Raw genomic sequence first — 21,638 nt, 5'->3', positions numbered from 1 at the left:
TTGTGCCACTGCTCTTCAGATTAGAGACTCTATTTTCAGCACACCAGTTGCTGACATTACATTGTGCCAGTACATTGTCAGCATTCAGTAAAAGTAGCAATAATAAGTTAAGCAGAACTGCATATCTCAATAGAGAGATGAATAGGAAGCTCTCTAAGCATACCCAGAAGGCTTAGACAGAAATTACTGTGACGGAATTGTCTGCAATTTATAGAAAAGGGAAGTGCTTAGCAATATCCCAGGACTGCTGCAGGCAGTGGGGTAGATGCATGGATGACTAAGTAGACTTTTACTCAGATTGAGATAACTCTTAGCTGTGTCCCAGGGTTATGGAGCCCTGCAGCTGGAGGTTTTATGATTAGGTGAGATGTAAATCTTAAATCCTGACCATTTGTAGCTGGTAGAATTTAATAGCTGCTTTTGTACAGAGCAGACTTTGCAACTCTAATTGCTTGCTTGAATCCTAATATCAGACATACCTTATCATTTTTTGGTGAAGGAATTTTTATATTCCGATCTATTCCAATCTGCTTTTGGTCAACACTGCTAAATAGCTGCTTTGTTCATTCCATACAAAGTAAATGGCTCCTTTCTGAAGTTTTTCCTGTAGCAGATAGAAGTTTGGATTTGTACCCATCATGTTTAGAACTCTTTGAGATAAGAGGCTCTGCCTGTTTCACTGTGCATCCTCCTACACCTGGAGATGGAGTGACAGGTGGATGAAACAGGAAGATAATGAGAAAAGAGTGTGCTCTGCTCTGCTGACATAACATACTAGGTAAAACTGAGCTGGCACCAAGGAAAAAAGTAAATAACTTATCTGGGACTATGGCAGTGAACTTCTACATCCACCCAAGGGCTAGGAAGCTTCAAACCCATCAGTTAAACCCATCTGTATCTCTGGTGGTCCCTCCTGCTATGAGGCTGGTCCTAAAAACACAATACTCCCCCATGAGGCCACTTGCTCACCAGGATGAGGAGAAACTCATGGTAAAATGCTGCTGCTGAATGTACTTTTCTCTTCATCCTGGGTTTGACAGCAAAACCGAAATACAAAATGATCAGGCCCTAACATTCACATGGATGTGATTCGTTTCTCTGAGTTCATTTTTCTATTTAGAGAAAGATATTGCTGCCCTCCCTTCTGCACTGACACAGTTGCCAAAATAACCACTCTTACTAACTGGCAGCTTTAAAAGCCAGCCTGCAGCTGACTTTGAAACAGAAGGTCAGCAAAGGGAGCAACAGACTTCAATTCAGAGCTTTAATGGGAGCCATTGACCACAGCAAAAGGCCTTGACTGGAGTGTCTAGAGTGTGCTTTGCACAGGCCAAAAAGTCACTTTCATATTCTTTGAACCTTTTGTATAAACCTATATATTTTTCACTCTGTGGATTTCAAGATGAATGTGCAGCCGTGTGCTAGATGTGGCTATGGGGTTTACCCTGCTGAGAAGATTAACTGTATAGATCAGGTCAGTTCTCTTTCTTTATCATTTTGGACTATTATAAATGTACAGATTGGCACTTCTAAAGCTGTGCAAATCTCTCGGTTCCAAAAGTTCTTTGCTCATAACTGGGTTCAGAACTGAAACAAATAAATAACATGCATATATTAGAAGAAAAAAAATAATCAAATTCATTAAATGAATAGTAAGGATCAATAGTGAGATTTTAAACTTAGCAGAATCGTAATGAAATACAAATTTTGTCTGTTTGGTTTCTCTTTTCTGGCATTTCCAGACATGGCATAAAGCCTGTTTTCACTGTGAAGTATGCAAGATGATGTTAACTGTAAACAACTTTGTTAGCCATGAGAAAAAACCTTACTGTCAAGTGTAAGTGTATTCCCTTTATTTCCTTCTTCTTCTTTTTTTTTTTTTTTTTTTTTAAATTAAATTTTAAGCAAAGGTTTAATTTGGTTAGTCATATTAATAGAATGGAAGATCACCATTTGGACTCAGTCTGTCCCATGTGTGATGTGAAATTAGGTATTGTTGGTGCCTTCATCTGTATCTTTGGATTTATGTGAATCAAACAATGGGAAACTCTTTTTACCACACATAAAGCTTTCTCATTTTGCCATTGTGTTAAAAGATAACCAAATTAAGTTCCATTTCAGTATTGTGGGAAGAAGATAAAACCAACCACAAAATTCAGTGCTTTCCAGATCCATGGTTAAGAGTTAACAAGGTGGAGTTAATCATAAGGAAAATGTATAAAATGCAGATTTCAGAGTTGGTTTGTTCTAGGAAGTTTTTATTTTATAATGATCAATTCCTGTCAAATTTGTCAGCAGAAAAAGGAGAGATGACAGTTGTCTTTTATTCTATTATTCTCTTTTGTTATTAGAAACACAGCATTGATATGATGATCATTAAAATTAATTTTGCTCTAGGCACCTTCTCCCTACAATAATAACTTGAATGTAATCTAAGATCTCTTTGTGAGTGGAGGAAAATTTGTGTATAGAGGGGTGGAGGCTTGTATTTTGTTTTTGAGTGCTCAAGAGAACCTTTCTGATGGGCTGTCTGGTACATTCCTGATATCTTTTACACTTTCCCTTTTCTAGGCACAATCCAAAAAACAATGCATTCACAAGTGTATTTGAGACACCAATAAATATGAATGCAAAAAAACTGTCAGAAGTGGTGAGTGAGGTAAGAAGCTTTAGGGTCAAATGTGTTTGTTGTACATTTTGATAACATATTTATGTCTCTACTTTTGTAAGTATAAATATGTGCTTTGTACTTACATTCTTGTGTCCTTTTAGATCAGTAAGATCTCAGCTGGGTTTGAATCATAACTTTTTTCAATGTGATTACTCATGTGAAAGAAATCTTAGATCTAGATTTGCTTCTGCTCTCAGAAGTAAAAATTGATTGTATCTCCTCACCTGTATATCTGATAATCTATAGAGAAGCACAGTTCGCCCAGAGCTGTGTAAACTTAGTGACTAAGCAGGGTAGCACAACCTCTGGAAGTGAGAACAACTTGCTTTGTGATCTCATCAGAAAGTGCCACGAAACAACAGATAAATTATAACGGGGTGGGAGGCAGGCAGGGGCTCCCAGAAATACTGTGTGGGGCATTTCTGCCTAACCTGAGGTGGGAAAGAGCCATGCCTGAGAGTTTTGAAGGGCTTTTTGCTGGAGGCATTTTTTCGGGGATGGAGGCATTTTTGGGGGAATGAAGGTATTTTTGGCGATGGATGTATTTTTGGGGACAGAGGCGTATTTGGGGATGGAGGTGTTTTTTGGGATGGAGGCGTTTTTTGGGATAGAGGCGTTTTTGGGGATGGATGTATTTTTGGGGATGGAGGCATTTTTGGGGATGGAGGCGGTTTTGGGGATGGAGGCATTTTTTGGGATGGAGGCATTTTTGAGGATGGATGTAATTTTGGGGATGGAGGCATTTTTGGGGATGGAGGTGTTTTTTTGGAATGGTTGTATTTTTGGGGATGGAGGCGTTTTTGGGATGGGTGTATTTTTGGGGATGGAGGCGTTTTTGGGGATGGAGGTGTTTTTGGGGATGGCGGCGTTTTTTGGGATTGGGGGTGTTTTTGGGGATGGATGTATTTTTGGGGATGGAGGTGTTTTTTGGGATGGGTGTATTTTTGGGGATAGAGGTGTTTTTGGGGATGGAGGTGTTTTTGGGGATGGAGGCGTTTTTTGGGATGGAGGCATTTTTGAGGATGGATGTAATTTTGGGGATGGAGGCATTTTTGGGGATGGAGGTGTTTTTTGGGATGGTTGTATTTTTGGGGATGGAGGTGTTTTTTGGGATGGAGGTGTTTTTTGGGATGGTTGTATTTTTGGGGATGGAGGTGTTTTTTGGGATGGAGGTGTTTTTGGGGATGGAGGTGTTTTTGGGGATGGATGTATTTTTGGGATGGAGGCGCCCCGGCCCTGCGGGCGCTGCTGTGCCCCCCGCGGCCGCCAGGGGCGCTCGGGCCCGCCGTCATTCCCAGCGCCGTCCCGGGATATCCCGCATTGCTCCCTCCAGACATCCTCAAACTTGGAATAAAAACACAGCAACGCCCCATAATCGATGGGCACCTCACTTCTCTGCTCAGTGCTGTCTCCTTGAATGCCACCTCTTTCCATATTCTGAAATAACTTTAGTCATTGTGAATATATTTCCCAGGCAAAGCAGTGTGTTTCGATGTGATTAGCCGTCAGCAAAATTAACAAAGTTGCATTTCTTGGATTATGGCACACAAAATTCATTCTGATGTCCTGTATTGGCTGTAAAAACTTGATGCACAAGAACAGCCTTCATCAGACACTGCATCATTTATCATTTTGTACAATATTCTTGTGCCTCAATTTTTGCAGTATCATGGGCTGTAACTATTTCAGCAATGACTGTCACTTACTTTAAACTGTGTGTGACGGATCTGCTCAGGAATGAGTTTGGGATTACTGCAGATTCTATTTCTGGTTTAAGCAGCGATATGAGACTGATACTTCCAGTGCATGTGAGTACACAAGCCAGAGAAGCTACAGCTCAAAGATCACTTTCCCTTGTTTTACACACCTTAAACACCTTCTGTCCTTTTCAATCACATAATAAGGTTCTGTTCCAGAGAGAAAATTGCTAAGGGTATTAAAGAAGCTGTTTTTGCAGTACCTGCTTAAAGGGAGTACTTCTGTATGAAGTACAGAAATTTTGAGAGCTGGAAAATTTTTCACCAGTAAATGTATAAAATAATGATAACTTGGGAAAAGGTTTCACTTGTTACTATGGAAGTTTGTTGTTTTTATATTTAAGTTTATTTCTGATGCAGAAAATAGAATGTTTCTTCAATCTCAACATGATGTTCTCACTTAAGTCTCATGTTGATATAACAACTGGAATGCAAAGATAAAAATTAGGTCTCTCTATACAGAATTTCTGTGTTAGCAGGCAAATCATTCAGCTCTCTGCACCTCTGTGCTTAGTTTATAACTGGGAATAATGGTACATCCGCTCAGTAACATTTCTGTCCAGTCAGTTTAAATTTCCTGCTCTGGATTTTTACATCTGAAGGGTGAGTTGTATAACAGAGCTGTGATTTCAGTAGTATTTCTACATGCTATCATAATAAAAGTAGCAGTAGGAACACAATGACCCAGGACTAAATACAGAAGTCATTTACATATGCACAGTGAGGACATGATACTTTGTGAACAGTGTGCAGAGAGTAGAATAATGCTCACTTGGTAACAGTGTTTTCATCTAATGCATTGCCATATCCTGCTTAAAATTTCTTAGGGATTTCAATTCTCATAGATTATTTCCCGCAAAAGTATTTAAAGATCAAAATTATTCTTTCAGAATGTCATGCCAGTTTTCAGGTGTAATATGCTGCTCCTTTACATATGTGCAGCTCCTATACTCGCAGAAATCTTAGAAGCTGGGTGTGGATTGGAAAGCAGAGTTTTGGCCTTAGGGCTAAAAGCAATCACCTTATTTGTCTCTCCTCTTATTTTTCTCCAAAGGGGGTGTATGTTAGTATGTACTAACAAATTACTAAAATGAGTAATTATCTTTTTTACTTTCTTCATCTTCTTCTTCTTTTTTTTTTTTTTTAAGATAAAATATCGAGAAGAGAGTGAACAACTGAAGTCAGTCTTTCAGTGGGATGTAAGGTCCAGAGAAATTGAAAGTGTCTATAAAGCCCAGCAGCTGGCTACCCAGGTAAGAAATATCCCTGAGCCTGCAGGACACCAAGGATTGGTCCTGATTTTTAGGGCTTTAACCACGACATTTCAGTGCTAAAAAAACCCCCAAAACCAGCCTTTGCTTCTCATTTGGCTAAACTTTTCAAGGTGAAATAGCTCAATGAAAGCTTAGGACAGAAGAACCAGAAAGCGAGGAAGGAAGTGTGTCTACAGTGCAGGTACAGCCATTCTCTGTGTCTTCTCTCTACTGGCACTGGAGTTTCACAGCAGGGGATCTGATTCCCAGGGGCTGTTATTTGAGTTTCACTCCAGGATCCTGGATCCTGTCATCTTGATGTCAGTTCTTGCTGTACAAGTTCTGCCTTGGCTCTCTGAAGGGATGTGGGATTGTGCTGCACGGTTTCACTTCCACAGCACTGTGTGTTTCCTTTTTTTCCTCCCTGTCAGATCAGTTGTTTGAGTGTTAAAACCAGGGTGAAGATAGGTAGTTATTTAGTTCCTGTTTTGTAGAATGCTTACTATGCTGCCTATGAAGAAGGAAGATCGTGGTACCCAGGAACAATCCCAGATCCTGAGATGGTCAAGATTACACAGGCACAGAAGGCTCTGGCTGATGTAAGTGAACTGGTGTTTGACTTTTTTTCATGGTGTCTCATATTCTGAAGACTTACAAATGCATCAAAGTCAGTCTTTGGTAAGATGTCACCTCCAGGCTTTGCAGGAAGAATATCTGAAGGGTCTGTCTACGCTCTGATCTTTGTTAAGATGTTGCCAAAGGAGACACTGACATTTTTATTTCTGCCAATAACAATAATTAGCCATGTAAGTGATTAAAGTCACATAAGAGTTCTATTGCCATCATACATTTATATATTTATGTAACTCAGAAACACTTCAATTGCTCACCAAACTGAGGTGGTCTGCTCCAGCAGGCAGTGCTCTTTCTCTCAGTGCAGCAGAACTCATGATGGAAAATGTGCTGTAATTTCCACAGACAGACTTTTTGTTGACTGAATTTCCATGACTGGTGAAAATCACTTCTGAATTATGATTGTGTCCTTGCAATGGGTCAGTGATCTAATCAACACAGGCAATTAACAGTGGATAATTGACACGAATGAGAAATATTTTCTATTGTATGTAGGAAATAGTTGTAACTAACAAACTGATAAAGTGTACATTCTTTAATTTGCTTACTTTTAAATAAAATTATACATACCTTTAGGAGGCAGGCATGAAAAGAGGAACCACATGAAACTACAGTGGATTCTTCTCTAATAAACAAATTAATCTTCCAGTTTCAATACACAGAAGAATATGAGCCACGAAGAGGCAAAGGCAGCTTCCCTGCTATGATCACTCCAGGTTATCAGGTTGCCAAGAGAGCCACCCAGCTAAGCAGCAATGTAAGTCACAGGGGTGTTTAATTACACTTTACACTTCTGGGTTTGGAGAATGCTGGATTCAGGCCATTCTCTTGAGATGTCAGATTCTATGGTGAATATTTGTTATACTCTCACAAAGTGAGAAAATGTTAACACGATGCAGAAAACAGAGTTAACAAACCACTTGACCATGGAAGACAATCATATAGATTAAATGACAATGTAGATATTTCCTGGGAAATGTAGCAACTTTTGATGTAATTTATCACAATCTGGAAAAGACTGGGACTTGCCCTGAAATGTTCATTTTATTCATTACCGTTGCTTTCACATTATTGTATTATTAATCTAATTATTTACATTTTACATTTTTCACTTTATTATTTGAAATCAAATAGCTGTAATTAAGTAATTAATATATAGGCTACTTTAAATTTGTGCAGAGAAAATTACTTATTTATGAAAAGAACAATTCACATGAGAAAGATAAAAATAATTTTAAAGTATTGTATTGTTATCTACAGATTCTATCTGCATTGTCACTGCAGTATGAACTTGGCACATTAATGGCTATTCTCATGGTATTTTAATCCCACGTATGGCTCACATATATCAAGTGATAATTTGAATATCTGTGTCCATTTCTGTCTGTTTCTGGAATTCACTTTAAGGAAATTGGGCCTTAATATTTGGATAGTTTGACTGTGGAGAGTGAAGAGTGTTCCAACTGCTCTTGCTCATTTTCTCTGGAATCCTTCTGACAGGAAATGCACTTTTGCTGATGGCTGTTTCTAATATGGGTATCTTTTCCTTTCCAGGTGGAATATAAGCGTGGACATGAAGAGAGAGTTTCAAAGTTCACCTCTGTTGTTGACACTCCAGATATACTTCATGCAAAGGCTGGAGCACATCTTGCAAGTGATGTAAGTAAAACAAAATAGATTGATCTACTTCCTTTTTAGCTCAGCAAGTGGTTCCTAGGGCATTTATAAATTACTAGAAAATATGAACACAAAGTAAAATAAAAATGTTTTAAAGGCAGACCTGTATTATCATTTCAGTTACAAAGGCCACATTTAATTTGAGGCCATTTTAGGCTGGCAGAGCAGAAGCTGGGGAACAGTCTGTTCCATACCCAGCAACTGGCTGCCATGCAAAGTAAAGAAAGAAGCTGCCTGACTCTAATGTCAGTAGGGCAGGCATCTTGCAGACACCTGGAATATTTTCTTTAAGCAACTGTTTGCATCCTACACCCTGAACAAGACAAAGAGGCCATGCAGAAGGTGTGTGACTGTGTAAAGACCAAATTGAAAAGATGCAGACTTCATGGTTCATCTCACTTTTGGCAGATGACAGCCATTGAACATCTGAATTTGCAAATTTAAGGATTGATTATGTGTGCAATCAAGATACGTTTGCTCTAATTGCTCCTGAACTGTCTTGAAATTTTACAGCTGAAATACACAGAGGACTTTGAAGGACAGAAGGGGAAAGGAAGTTTTCCTGCTATGATCACCCCAGCTTATCAAATTGCCAAGAAAGCAAATGAATTAGCCAGTGATGTAAGTGTCCAAAGCAAAGTCTCTTTTGGGAAAGAAAATATTTAAATGTCACACAAATTTCGAACTAAAACATTTACTGGCAGAAATTCCATGAGCATGGCATACTGATCCTTACTGGCTTTCCTTTCCAAACATAACAAAACCACAACACCTTTGTACTCTTTATAAGCACCCTAAAAGGATATCAGTATTCCTTCAAAATGTGCAGTTAATTGTGCTTTGTTATTGGAAACTGAAAGAAAAGCTCTTTTTGTTGGAGAAGATAACATATCATATAACATAGCATATAACTCAAAGGAAGTAAATTTAAAGCATTGTTAAGAGTCATTGAGGAAAATAAGAGATCCATAATTTAGAAGGTAAAAGCAACTGACTCTAAAACAATTACATGTTTTTGTTTGCCTTTGATCTGTGGAAAACCCTTCACTTTTGTCAGCAAACACACATGGTGATTAAAGGGCAGCATCAGGTTACAGGCATTGTTTTGACTTCAGCAAGTGTAGTACAAATCTTGGTCTAAACTTGAAGGTTGATTGCCTAAAATTCCCTTTATCACTGGGGATAAAGCATCTTTCAGAAACAAACCCATTTATTGATGAGGTTCAGGTGACCTTATGGTAATAATAAATGTTCTGTGGTAACTTTGAATTTACATTACAATCAGTTTTATTTTTTTAAACTGCTGGAGCATCAGGGATTAACCACTGTCAAGCAGGTGGTGCTGAACACACAGAACCAATGGTCTGAGTTGAAGTGGCAAGTCCTGTGTTCCTACTGCATTATTAAAAAGTACACTGCTACTTCTGGTTTTATATCTTCAAGTGACATATTTGACTTGTGCAGGTTGGTGGCAATGGAAATTTTGACAATCATTTATCAACAATATGTGCATGTCATTGGTTGTTATTTATTGTGCAGCATCTGTGTACCAGACTAAACTCACCCAGATTATTCATCTCCTTCTTTTCCTGTTAGGTAAAGTATCATCAAAGGTATGAGAAGGAGATCAAGGGAAAAGCCAGCCATACAGCTGGAGCAGATGTTGCTTTTGCAAGAGAAAATGCAGATCAATATGGGCAGGTAAGCAACATCCAAGAGACAGACATGCTGATGTTGATCATTGCTACAGCTGATTGCTCAAGGCTTTAGAAACTGGTGACATCTATTCTCATTTTGTTTTCCTATGTGAGAAAACAAGGTCTCAGGGGAAAGGATGGTGTGCAAAGAGCACTGTGCTCCTAAAGTGCAATGTGTCTGTCATTAAAGATGTGACTACAAGGTGACTGCACTGTCACTGCATGACCCTTATGGCAGGGCCATTCCTAAAACTGACTTTGGCAAATTTTATCTGTGTTCATGTACTCTACACTTCTCTTGTGGTGTTGTTATGTGTCACACTGAAATGTGTTTACTCGAGGAAATATTCCCATTCCATGAATAAGGAAATACAGTCAGGAGAAAAGTGAAAGGGTTGGCAGATAGTTAGGTGCCTTTTTCCAGTGGGTATTTTCACAAATCTTAGGAGATTTGCAGCTCTAAATATGTGTGAACAGCATTGAATCTCTTAGATTTCACCTCCTCTACAAAAGGGAATTACAAACCTGACACACTGTAGTTCTGTGTTTGTGGAACTAAACAGGTTTTAATTATGTTTTGGTCAATGACATTTGTTTTGCTTGTGCAATTTTTTGGGGAATGCAATTGGTTTTGTGGTTGTCCAAAATGCACCTAAAATTCTATTCCAATTAGGTTAGGGAAATAGCACAGCTAAATAGAACTGAATGCAGCTAAATGGAATTTGAAAGGAATTGAATAGTGGTGTTGTACAAAAAAAAACTGTATGGTTAATCTCAGGAATTTTTGTCCTGCTCCTAAGCAGGTCCCTATACTTTGGAGAGATGAAGGAACAGGGGCTGTATTTTCCTAAAACCTTTGGTACTTTACATTTCTTCACTTCTTCTGTCCAAATCTACATTTAGTATTCTGTGAAAAGCAAACCATCCTTGAAGAATATGAGTTTAGAATTGTACTAATGAATCCTTCAATTAGTTCTGTCTTTTGAACTGCTACAAGTTTTAATAGGAATAAACAAAAAAATGAATTTGAAAAAGCCCTAATTACATTTCCAAGCATTAGAATGCTTCTGTTTTAGAATTAATTTAAGTTTTCTTTCTTTGAAAGTGTCTTTGAAACTTCAGTCATGGACTTTAAATTCGATTTGAGTTTTAATCTTTATAGATTGGATACTGATATTATTAGTCAAATAACACAGAGTCACTGAAATTAATGGATCTTTCTGAGTAAATTGTGACTTAACATGGGTTCAGGGATTAGATTTCTAACTGTTGAGATCATCAACAATGAATTGAGTGTGCATTAGACAGATATACATAGATATACATATATATATATATGCAAGTGCATATTTTTATATATAACATGAGGCAATTTAAGGAGTTCTACTGTAAAATTCCTGTGCTGATAATGTTTTATTCATGTTTAAAAACCTTAAGAGTGGCCAAAGTAGTTTTCTGAAACTTTGAATATATGCACAATATTAGAAAGGATAATAAAATGTATTTAAGAAAGTTAGAAGCAAAAGACAAGTTGGTCTGGAGAATTCAAACTCATTAATGGTATTTTAAGAAAATAACTCATCTGATTAATCAACTCTATTTTTTATTTTCTTTGCCTGTTTATAGAAGAATTTAATCCCATTGTAACAATGGCATAATATTGTTCACAAACTTGTGGCATGACCTATTTTAAAACATGACATTGATAGTGCACAAAATTACCTACAGTGGATGGTTTTGCATTGAGAACACACAAAAGAGACATCCCAGATATTTGTAGTCCTTCCTATCTGTGCTCTCCATGGCATTCTTGACATACATTCTATTCATGGCACATTCTATTTTCACTCAAGCTGTCTCTTTGTACAAAAGATGTACAAAATATTGCAGAGAAGATACATTACACTATATCTCACTTGTTTGTATTCTTGTTTTTACTTCTTATTCTCCCCAGATCTTAGTACAGAAGGCTTTGGGGTTATTATTGTCCATTACAATTGAAAAAGAAATCTCCAGTATTTTGCTGTTTAACTATCTAATTGACTTTCAACTTCTCATATATTTTCACATAAACTTATCTGTAAAGGATTTAATGGTGTTACTTTCACAACTATTGGGGGTTTTTTTAATCTGACCAATAGAATTTTGTGGGTTTGCTCACTAAGGAGTTTGGCATTTGGATATCTGGGTATCTCTACTTTATTTATTACTATCTCTTCAAAATACATCACTGCACTAGAGAAATATTATTTTTGGTCAATTATAATGTGCAAAATGACCATGGAAAGATCAAGTAGCTTCTGTAATACCACAAAGGAAGGTTGCTCCTATGTTAAACTTGTTGACTTTAAGCAAGTCTCCTGGCTAACCAAACCATGAGCTATTTTTATAATATTCCAGGGAAATGTATTGACAAACAGAGAGGAAAGCAGATATTTCTGTAAGAAATGAGGAGACATCAGAAGGGTGTATGTCATTGTACACTTGAATGGTCTCTTCACCACATCTAATAGCTTCCTAAATTTCTCTCAGAATGCAGCACAGGCAGCTTCAGAGGCATAGGTGATTTAATAGGTCAATTTATTCATATATTTTGGTCATTTTTTCATTTAAAAAAATTACAGTTGTGAGGCCATGAACCTTCCTACTAACAAGGACTGTGGGTCTTTGTGAAATAACCCATGGCCCCACCTGCTCATGTGTGATTTGTAAACACTCTGAATTTTCTTCAGGGATATGTGGATGAGTTTGAGGAGCACAGAGGGAAAGGAAGCTTTCCTGCTATGATCACTCCAGCTTATCAAAATGCCAAGAAAGCGAATGAATTGGCAAGTGATGTAAGTATGAAACCTGAATCAATACAATTCATAAACAATTAAAACCAGCAGTTTGTCAGAGCAGTGCCTGGGAGGAGAATGCTAAGACTGCACTTGAGAAGTAAACAAAAGTGACATTTTGCTGCATTGCTGGGAAGTGGATGGCTCAGGGGATTAATAATATCCATTAATAGAAGGGGGCACAGCTCCAACTTGCATGAGGGAGGAGATGGATGTAGCAACTAATGGGGATCCCTACTGCTAGGTTAACCCTCCTGGCAAATCTGCACCTGTATTATTAATGAAACCTTCAACTGCCTTAATCATCCTGTGGACTACTGTGGTATTCCCAGTAGTGAATAAATGGAGGATGAATGAACTGTACTGGTTTTGATATTTTGATGTATCATGCCTCCAGCACAAAGCAAGTCACATGGAGGGAAAGAAGCATAGAGTGTGACACTGCCACATCACAAAAGTGAGCTTATTTCTGGGATGTGATTTTGGCTTTTGGGGGTAACGTAAAGGAGGTGGTGGTGTGTGATTCCTGCATCCAGCCCTTCCATTAGGGGGCTTCAGCCCTGTTTGGGGAGACCATTTCTGGCAGTGACAAGAAGTGGGCCAGCCTGTAGGTCAGTGCCCCATGGCTGCTCTGAAGGATTCCTGTGAGTGACAACTTTGTGCTGTGGACACCTGTCCCCAGTGGGGCTGGCTGAGCTGATGAGCTCAGTCTGTTTTCTGGGGACTTAACAGATGGTTGAGTCCTTCAACCTCTATTATTCTGGATTAGACATTAGCACTAATCTGGAGTGGAAGGATCAGTCATGTTCTGTTACCTGAGATGATCACTGGGAGAATATAAAACATCAAATCCTCTGTGACCAATCCCAGTCTGATGACAAACTCAGTGATCCCCTGTTTAAACATGAAATATTTAACCTTTCCAGATAAAGATCACAGTTTTATAGGTTTTAGAAATTCTATTGGTCAGTAGTTTCCTCATTAATTTATAATACATAGAGTGAAGAGAACGACTGGTTCATGGCAATTAAATTTGCACACCACAGTACTTACCAACCTGCCTTATAGTTTTAGAGCCTGAGGAAATGTGTGCAGACTTGGAAAATAAAAAAAAACAAAACACTTTGCATTTCAGTTCATGTAAAGTAATTTATAAGAGGCCAAGTACTACCTCTCCTCACCCACCCAATTTATGTCAATAACCTGATGTCTAAATTAAATTTAAAAATTCCTTATTTCAATCTTGATTTTATAGAGAAATATAATTCCCTTAAACATGCTTAAAGTACAAAAAGATACAGCTTTTATTAAAAAATCTGCTTTCTACAAAAGGAAAAGCTTGCAGAGAACTTGATGAATATCTGTTAATCTCTGACTAAAATTAAATATCGAAGATTAACTTCATTAATAGAAAAGCACACAAGCTCCAGCCAAGAATCTGCCAGTAATCTGTTCAAGCTATGAACAGCCAGGGCTGCTCAGTCTATGTAAAAAATTTACAAAAAATGTTATCTAGTAATATGTCTTGAGAGGGACTGTGAAGGGCTTTGGGGTTATATTTGGCTTATTCAAGGTAGTAAATAGAGTTTTTTAGCTTGGCAAGTTCCATTTACTTATCAAAGCCAGCACAGGGAAGATATTATCCTGACTCATGAAGGCAGTCTAAATAGTAAGGATGAAAAGGTGCACATCTATTTTGTAATTCTCCCTACTTCTTTTCAGATAAAATACAAGAAAGATCTTTCCAAGATGAAAGGTGCAGCTCACTTTCACTCCCTAACAGCTGAAGACAACTTGGTCCTTAAACAAGCCCAAAGTGTTAACAAGCTTGTCAGTGAGGTAAGGGCTTGAATCAATCTCTTAACAAGTTTGGGAGCAGCTTGTACAAACATTTCTGTTTGATGAGTAAGGACTGCAAGTTTAAAAAAAAGCTGTTGTTCTTACTACACTGTACATAACAAAAATAATCTGTTTGTAGCTGGAGAGAAAAGCTCAAGAACAGATCTTCAGGTGCTTCATTCTGGCCTTTCCAACCTGTATGAAAGTGTGGAAATTAACCCCAGGGGAATGGTTCTAGTTCTGACCACATAAAGAACCTAAATCTGACAAAAACCCAGCCCAAACCTGAATTGTGCTTTCAATATGATGTTAAGATATAATGGTTTAGGATGAATTAGGTGTGTACCTTAGAATGTCTCAAAGGGCATTCTAATAATCAAAAAAAAAAGAACAACAGAGATAAAATTTATCCTGTTCTGGTTATGCAGATTTCTATTTTCTCCCATCATGTGAAAGACTGTGAGTCACTGATAATTGATTCTTTTTCCGCTTGGTAAGGGAGGATTGCAGCAGAATTCTCAGTAGATTCTGAATTATTAATTTATTTATAGTGTCATATCAGCTATAAAACTATTAATAAATGTGAGTTTCTAGAACTTCCCCATGGCAGTTTAAAAACTTATACTCTTGAGATGTCAAAGTACAAAATCTTCAATAATGAAAAACCCCTGGAAGTAGAGCTGGAAGGGGCCTCCTGGGCCAACGATTCCTGGCTCCTGCTGGTTTGACACAGCATCACATAATCCTCCTATTCCAATTTCTAGCCTACATTTATTCCTGTCCACTTTATTGCCACTGTGTTTTGTGCTAGCATTGCCCTTTAGTTTAAAAAGTTCTTCTCCCTGCATGGTTACTTTTTTGAGAGGTTTACAAATATATCATTTTCTTCTCTCTGCCTTTGATTCCTCCACTGAGCAAGCTGAGCTCTTCTTATCTCTCAGTCTTTCACTGCAGCTGTTACAGGCTGAGTACATGTTCCTTAAACAGGAAAGACTCTAAGAGAACAAAAGCTCTTGCTGAGGTCTTGCTGGAGTCTGGTACATGGCACATTTGTACATGTTCATTTGCTCCACACTCACCTCAGAATTTCTTTGCATATCATTGTTTTGGTGATAGTTTTCCTCCTGTTGCCTGTCTCATATACCTTGCAGAGAATGAAACTGTGTGCCTGTAAAATGAGAACTGAGTATGTGAGGATTCTCTTCATATTAATTTTCATTGTATGCCATCTGATGAAAACCATGTATCAAAATCTCCAAGCAGTGGGTCTGCCTAATAAAGAGTGTGTGAAGGAGCTTGATAGAGCATATTAAGGTTTTACCATGCTTCCCATTGTGTATTTTTGTCACTAAGGTGGAATACAAGAAGGATCTTGGAAACAACAAAGGCTACAGCATGAACTACTGTGACACTCCACAATTCAAGAATGTGAGCAAGATCTCAAAATTCACCAGTGATGTAAGTTTTCAGTGCCACCCTTGTGGCTCCCTTGCTTTGGGAGCTGCTGGAATCAAAGGTCATCTGTGTGTGTGTCTTTCAGATAAATGTGTGCTGGGAATGTGGTTATAACTGATCTTAGCCTGTTTTTGTACAACACTTATCCTAGTGTGTCCTGATGTATAGCTGGGGCTTATTTTATTTAGGATCATGAAAAAAACTATTATGGTATTTGCAAGAGAGTTTACTCACCATGTACTACTGATCTAGAGATGTAGCAGTCAGTTGTAACTGTTGTCTGCCATAATTGTCATTTATTTCATTGTGCATGTCCATTTCCTGACTAGCAGAAGATACTTCACAGAGTTTATTCCAGAAAGGAACATAATTCTTGTGTGAAAATAATCAGTGTTAATAACTATATCTCTTGAATCTCATTAAATACAACTTTGTTTCATTCTGCCTCTTACCATTCACTGAAATCCCAGAGGGCTAAATATTTTGCCATACACTTGAGATGGCAGAAGATCAGTTTTTCTTGTCAGATCCCCCACTCCGGGATTGGTGAAAGATGCACCAAAACAACCCAATTTTGTTCATTTCTTAATATACAAATATTGTCTCCCTGGAATTTTGTTCTAGTGTTTATTTCTGATGAAATGCAGATGTATTTTCTCCTTGTTGCACTTAGGTGATGTGAAGAGCAAGTAAATGATGTCTTGTAGAAAAAGAAACTCACAGAGGGTTTTAGCTTTTGTTTTTTAAAATACCAGGGCTGTTGTGTTCTAATGAGTTCCTGTATTGGAGCAACACTAAGAGACCAGAGCTGTTAACAATTTGTCTCCCTACTGTAAAAAATGGAAAAAAAAAAAAAGCTGAAACTCTTCAGTAGAAAAGTTGAATGCATTTTCTCAGAGTATTTTTATCTTTCTTTTTGGCACAGCTTAAATACAAAGAAACCTACCAGAATGAAATGAAAGGTCACTATGTGGGTATTGGCATGGACAAGAGGATGCTCCATGCCATGAAAGTTGGCAGCTTGGCAAGCAATGTGAGTCCCTTTTAATCACACTTGTAGGCTTGTTGCCTCCTTGTCTTTCAGTTTTTTCCAGAATTAAGTTGATAGAAAACTTTAGATCATACTGGGGATCTGATGGATAGATATGTTGAGAAGAGGGGAAATTCTGGAAACCCTTTTGTACTGCTTTATGGCACACTGTGTGGAAGAAGTTAAAATAAAAAATTTCAGTGTTCTGGCAACATACTGAGATCCTTCAGTTTTCTTTGACATCAGTAGGATGCTGAAGGTTGTTTGCCACCACCCCCAGGGTCAGACCTTTGCTGAAAAAAACAGTCTTTAATGGAGATTTCTGGATTCCAATTTAATTTACTGGGTTAGTCAAGCTATTTCATTACATACCATTCCTTCAAGTACATTATTTACAAATCTGTAAGAAGCTTGAGAACTAAGCAGAAAGATAAAAGAGATGTGTCATAGGTGGAAGTTAAGTTAATGCTCCCACTGTTGGCATTGGATTAATTGAGAAGCTGAAAAAGAATCAATTAGTGGCTAAACTATGCAAATAATTTCATTTTCTTTGTCACTCCTGACATTGAACTTACTTTGTTTCTTGCATTTAATATTAATATTATTGTTTCTCCTTTCCTCTTGACTGATAATTATTCAAACAAATGACAGCTGAAAAAAAAAAAGAAAAAGAGTGATTTTTTTTTTTGTTCTCCTTGTGTTTCAGATAGCCTATAAGTCTGATTACAAACATGATGGTGTTGACTACAATTACCCAGCTACTCTCACTCCTTCTTACCAGACAACAAGAAAGCTGGTCCCTCTGAAAGATGTAAATAATTTTATGTTTTTGGGGGTTTTCCCCCTCTATGACTCGTATAGCTCATTATCTCTGCAATTGTGATAAATTGCATGTGTCAAATGATGATTTAATGGTAGGAGCAAACACCCATTGCTAACTAAGTTAAAGCAGAACAGTGCAGGGTCCAGAGGTCTCAGAACAGTAGAAAGTGCTGCCATTGAGTGTTGTTGGCTTCAGCTCAGCACAGATTGTAGAGTGAGGTGAAATCAGTGACTCCTGATGTGAAATCAGTGATTCCTGTGGGAGATTGGTGACTCCTGAGTGAAATCAGTGACTCCTGATGTGAGATTGGTGACTCCTGATGTGAGATCAGTGACTCCTGATGGGAGATTGGTGACTCCTGATGTGAGATCAGTGACTCCTGATGTGAAATCAGTGACTCCTGATGGGAGATTGGTGACTCCTGAGTGAAATCAGTGACTCCTGATGGGAGATCAGTGACTCCTGCCCTATCCCAGCTCTGTGCTGCAAATTCTCACCATCTTGGGGCAGCTTCAACAGCAGCATTGAGCTGTGAAGCACAGCAAGGACAGGGAGGCTGGAGCAGCCTTTGTGACCCCTTGGTGACTCCCTGAGGAGAGGGGCTCCCTTGGAGGGGGGCTGGGTGGTCACATATCCTCCTCCAGCCATGCAGAGGAGGAGCCCCTGTGCCTGGGCTGGGGTTGATGGAGCAATGGGGAGCTCTGTGTGTGTAACCTGGTAAATGAAGGATGGCATTCTGCACAGCTTGGGGTTCTGCCACCTCTCACAAGCATTAAAAGCTTCACTGATCTCTGCTGCTGGCAGCTTGCCTCAGTTAGGAGCACAGTCACCAGGCATTGCTTATATAACCAACTGCAAGGGAGCAGCAGCTCTGCAGGGCATTTCTGACTCAAAGGATGTACACCACTGAAATGGCAATAAACCAGGAGCAATATGCCTTAGAGAGGTCAAGGATGATAGCATGAAGAGCTAGAATTGAGAACTATGATATTTTTGAGGAAGTATTGGGTGTACTTCAACTCTAAGATGAACTATTGCCTCTACAGCAGTGGCTTCAGCTTTGCTGAGAACAGTAAAATTCAGTTTTTGACTTCTTAATGTGTGAGAGAGCTGTGTTCCTAAAAGGCTCAAGGTAAGCATAGTGCTCCCACGTTCATGTCCAAAAATGTACAAAACATTTCAGCAATTCCAGTGGCTCTACAACTGATAGTCAGCACAAGGGTTTGAAACACTTAATTCCACTGGCCACAGAGATTCAATTGCACCAGTACTGATGCAGGATTTTCAATTAGCCCCAGGACTTGTGTGCTCCCAAATAACCAACTTGCTTACTCTGAACTCTATCAGGAATACAACTCTCTCATACACTAAGAAATCACAAGTAGCAATAAATACACAGTTTCAGTTAAAAAGAAATGATCCCTTTCCATGGAATTAAAATTCTCTCTGCCTCTGAGGAAGCAAATGCACTGTTTTAAGTACCTTAATCACTTTGGACCTGTGAGATAATTCAGGCCTTTTTTCCTAGCTTTTATCATTCTGGCAGAATGAGGAAGTTTATGTGAGGATATGGGAGATAAGAGGGTTTGCATTGAAATAGTTTCAGTAACTCAAAGTCTCTAGAAATATGCTCCACTTTACTGGAAAGAGGTGCTCTTAAGAAACTAGTTTTAAGCAATGTGATTTGCAATGTTTACAAAGTGGTGATTAACTATAGTGAATATTAATGAGAGCCTACAGAGAATAATAGTTGTGTTTTGTAGTATAACAATGAGTTCTTTTGCAGCAACAGGTTTGAAAGGAGGCATCATATGATTTTTTAAAATCATGCATAAGTTGGGGCTTTTACATATTTATTTTATAATTGTTGCTGCTACCATATTAATGTATTAGCAATTTAGTGGGCTCCACTCCTCTTGATGGCTGACATTAGAATCGATTATTTTTGTATTATAACTATATATTTTTCTTTTCTCAACATATGCACAAAATTCTGAGCAAACAGGGAAATTCTGTGGTTAATTTATTGCATTAAAACTCAGTAATGACCAAGTATAAGAAAGTTCATTTGCTCTACCCATTGGTACACTTCAGATCTTTTCATAGACAGTAATAATAATTCTTGTCTGATAAAGATAAAAATGGACTAAGTGATGGTTAAGAATATGAGTTCTATAACAATGATTGGGGGGATTTTATAGCAATGATTTGCAGCTGGTTCTGCATCTTTGTAAGAATTTGTGGGTTTGACAGGAAGGGATTATAAGTGAAGTAATTTTAAAAGTGAGATAAAACCCGTGATCACAGACAGGGAAATTTTCAGAGCACTAAATCAAACTTCATCCAAGAGATCCTGGCATTTTTCCTCAACTCTATTTATTATGGTTTAAGTAATATTTTATCCATAGTATTAGTTAGCAAAACTTCAATCTCTCATTTTCCAGTCTGACCATTTCTTCCTTACTAATTTTTTTTTTTTTTAAATTAGGTAAACTACAGGCAAAGCATAGACAAGCTGAAGTACAGCTCTGTAGCCAACACTCCACAAATTGCTCAAGCCAAAATAAATGCACAGCAGCTCAGTGATGTAAGTTCTGCCATCATTAGCCAGTGCTGTTAATTAGAATAATGAGATAATTAAACTTCCTAGCATTTGTAGCTTTATGTGTTTTATTCTTGACAATCCTTCAGCAGATTCATAGCCACACCAAGAATATATATTGAATGAAATAACTTTCAAAAATGTGGCAAGTATGCAGTAGATAAAATATTTGTCTCCACTTTTAAGATTTGTATCAATGTGCTTTTTGAAGAAATTTTCTGTGTATTTATTAAGACAAGATTTTGAATTACATCTTTTGTACTTAAGGATAATCAGTACCTCTTTTATTTACAGAATAAATTTCTGCTTCCTAGTGCTTAAGTAAAAGTTTGCTTATTGCCTTAATACTTGCATCACAAATTCCTATGAGTGTGTTTATGATTTATGACACCAATAACCTGAAATTTAACAGCAATCAATCAGTATAATGGTTCTATTTTTATCAATTTAAAAATAACTGAGTTTCTTGCTGACCTTTTCAACACATGCAGTTGAACTACCGAGCTGAGTATGAGAAGACAAAAACAAATTACACTCTACCTCAGGATGTGCCACTGCTAGTGAAAGCAAAAGCCAATGCTGAGTTGTACAGTGAGGTAAGGCAAGCCTTGGGGAAATGCTGCCATTCATGATGCTGTTAATAGACTGAAATTATTATAAAGATGATGACATTCTTTCTGGAAGCATTTAGCACTTATCTTTCATAATACACAACATGAAATATGGTGCCCAGAATAGACAGGGATCCAATTTCAAGGACAGTGAAACCTCTGGACTTTTTTTTTCCAAGATGTTTTCAGATCTGAATTTCTTTAAATCGGTAAATCAGTAAATCAGTATCCACAAAACTAACTGCTTCTGAGGTGACATTTGTATGAAGAACCAACATTTGCACAGTTCTAGTAATTCAAAGTCCACTGAAGTCAATGGAAAGAAAAAGTGACTTTGGCTAACTTGGCTCAAGCCCACTGTTGTTCCATTTATAATTCCTGGCAATAGTGATTAATTTAGAGTATTACGGGTAAAATCCAAGTACTTTCAGGAAAAGTTGAATTTCTATTTAATTTTTTAAGTCGTTGATAATTTCAGAGGAAAAAAACCCAAGATAAGTGCAAAATGAGGAAAAAAATCTCCAGATATTATTGGTGTGACTTTTATTTTTCAACCAGTTTCATGATTTTTCATGGGTTTTAGTTGCCATTGCTGCAAGTTTGTTTGTGTCTTGTGTTCTTCCCCTACGTTTTATTTCAGTTGCATTGGCAGTGTTGTGAAAGAACATTCTTTGCATGTTGGGATGCATGCTCATTATTAGATTCTGGCAAAATATAAAAATGCAAGAGCCATATCCACAAACTGGGACTCCT

General features: G+C 37.8%; 1 protein-coding gene across 1 annotated transcript in view; it reads left to right on the top strand.

The window, feature by feature from the left end:
- Positions 1–1,213: 1,213 nt before the first annotated feature.
- The window catches only part of NRAP (nebulin related anchoring protein), a 47,798-nt gene continuing 27,373 nt past the window's right edge, over positions 1,214–21,638 (top strand). Inside the window, exons 1-16 of the mRNA XM_079313085.1 lie at positions 1,214–1,474; positions 1,743–1,837; positions 2,572–2,659; positions 5,577–5,681; positions 6,176–6,280; positions 6,964–7,071; positions 7,869–7,973; positions 8,505–8,612; positions 9,588–9,692; positions 12,421–12,525; positions 14,248–14,364; positions 15,718–15,822; positions 16,745–16,852; positions 17,556–17,660; positions 20,161–20,259; positions 20,766–20,870. Of these exons, the coding sequence (XP_079169211.1) occupies positions 1,403–1,474; positions 1,743–1,837; positions 2,572–2,659; positions 5,577–5,681; positions 6,176–6,280; positions 6,964–7,071; positions 7,869–7,973; positions 8,505–8,612; positions 9,588–9,692; positions 12,421–12,525; positions 14,248–14,364; positions 15,718–15,822; positions 16,745–16,852; positions 17,556–17,660; positions 20,161–20,259; positions 20,766–20,870 (1,635 nt within the window). The 5' untranslated portion in view covers positions 1,214–1,402. The remainder of the gene's footprint in view (positions 1,475–1,742; positions 1,838–2,571; positions 2,660–5,576; positions 5,682–6,175; positions 6,281–6,963; positions 7,072–7,868; positions 7,974–8,504; positions 8,613–9,587; positions 9,693–12,420; positions 12,526–14,247; positions 14,365–15,717; positions 15,823–16,744; positions 16,853–17,555; positions 17,661–20,160; positions 20,260–20,765; positions 20,871–21,638) is intronic.

The sequence above is a fragment of the Erithacus rubecula genome (genome assembly GCF_903797595.1).
Source record: "Erithacus rubecula genome assembly, chromosome: 9".
Classification (NCBI taxonomy): Eukaryota; Metazoa; Chordata; class Aves; order Passeriformes; family Muscicapidae; genus Erithacus; species Erithacus rubecula.
This window is presented reverse-complemented; position numbering and strand designations above follow the sequence as displayed.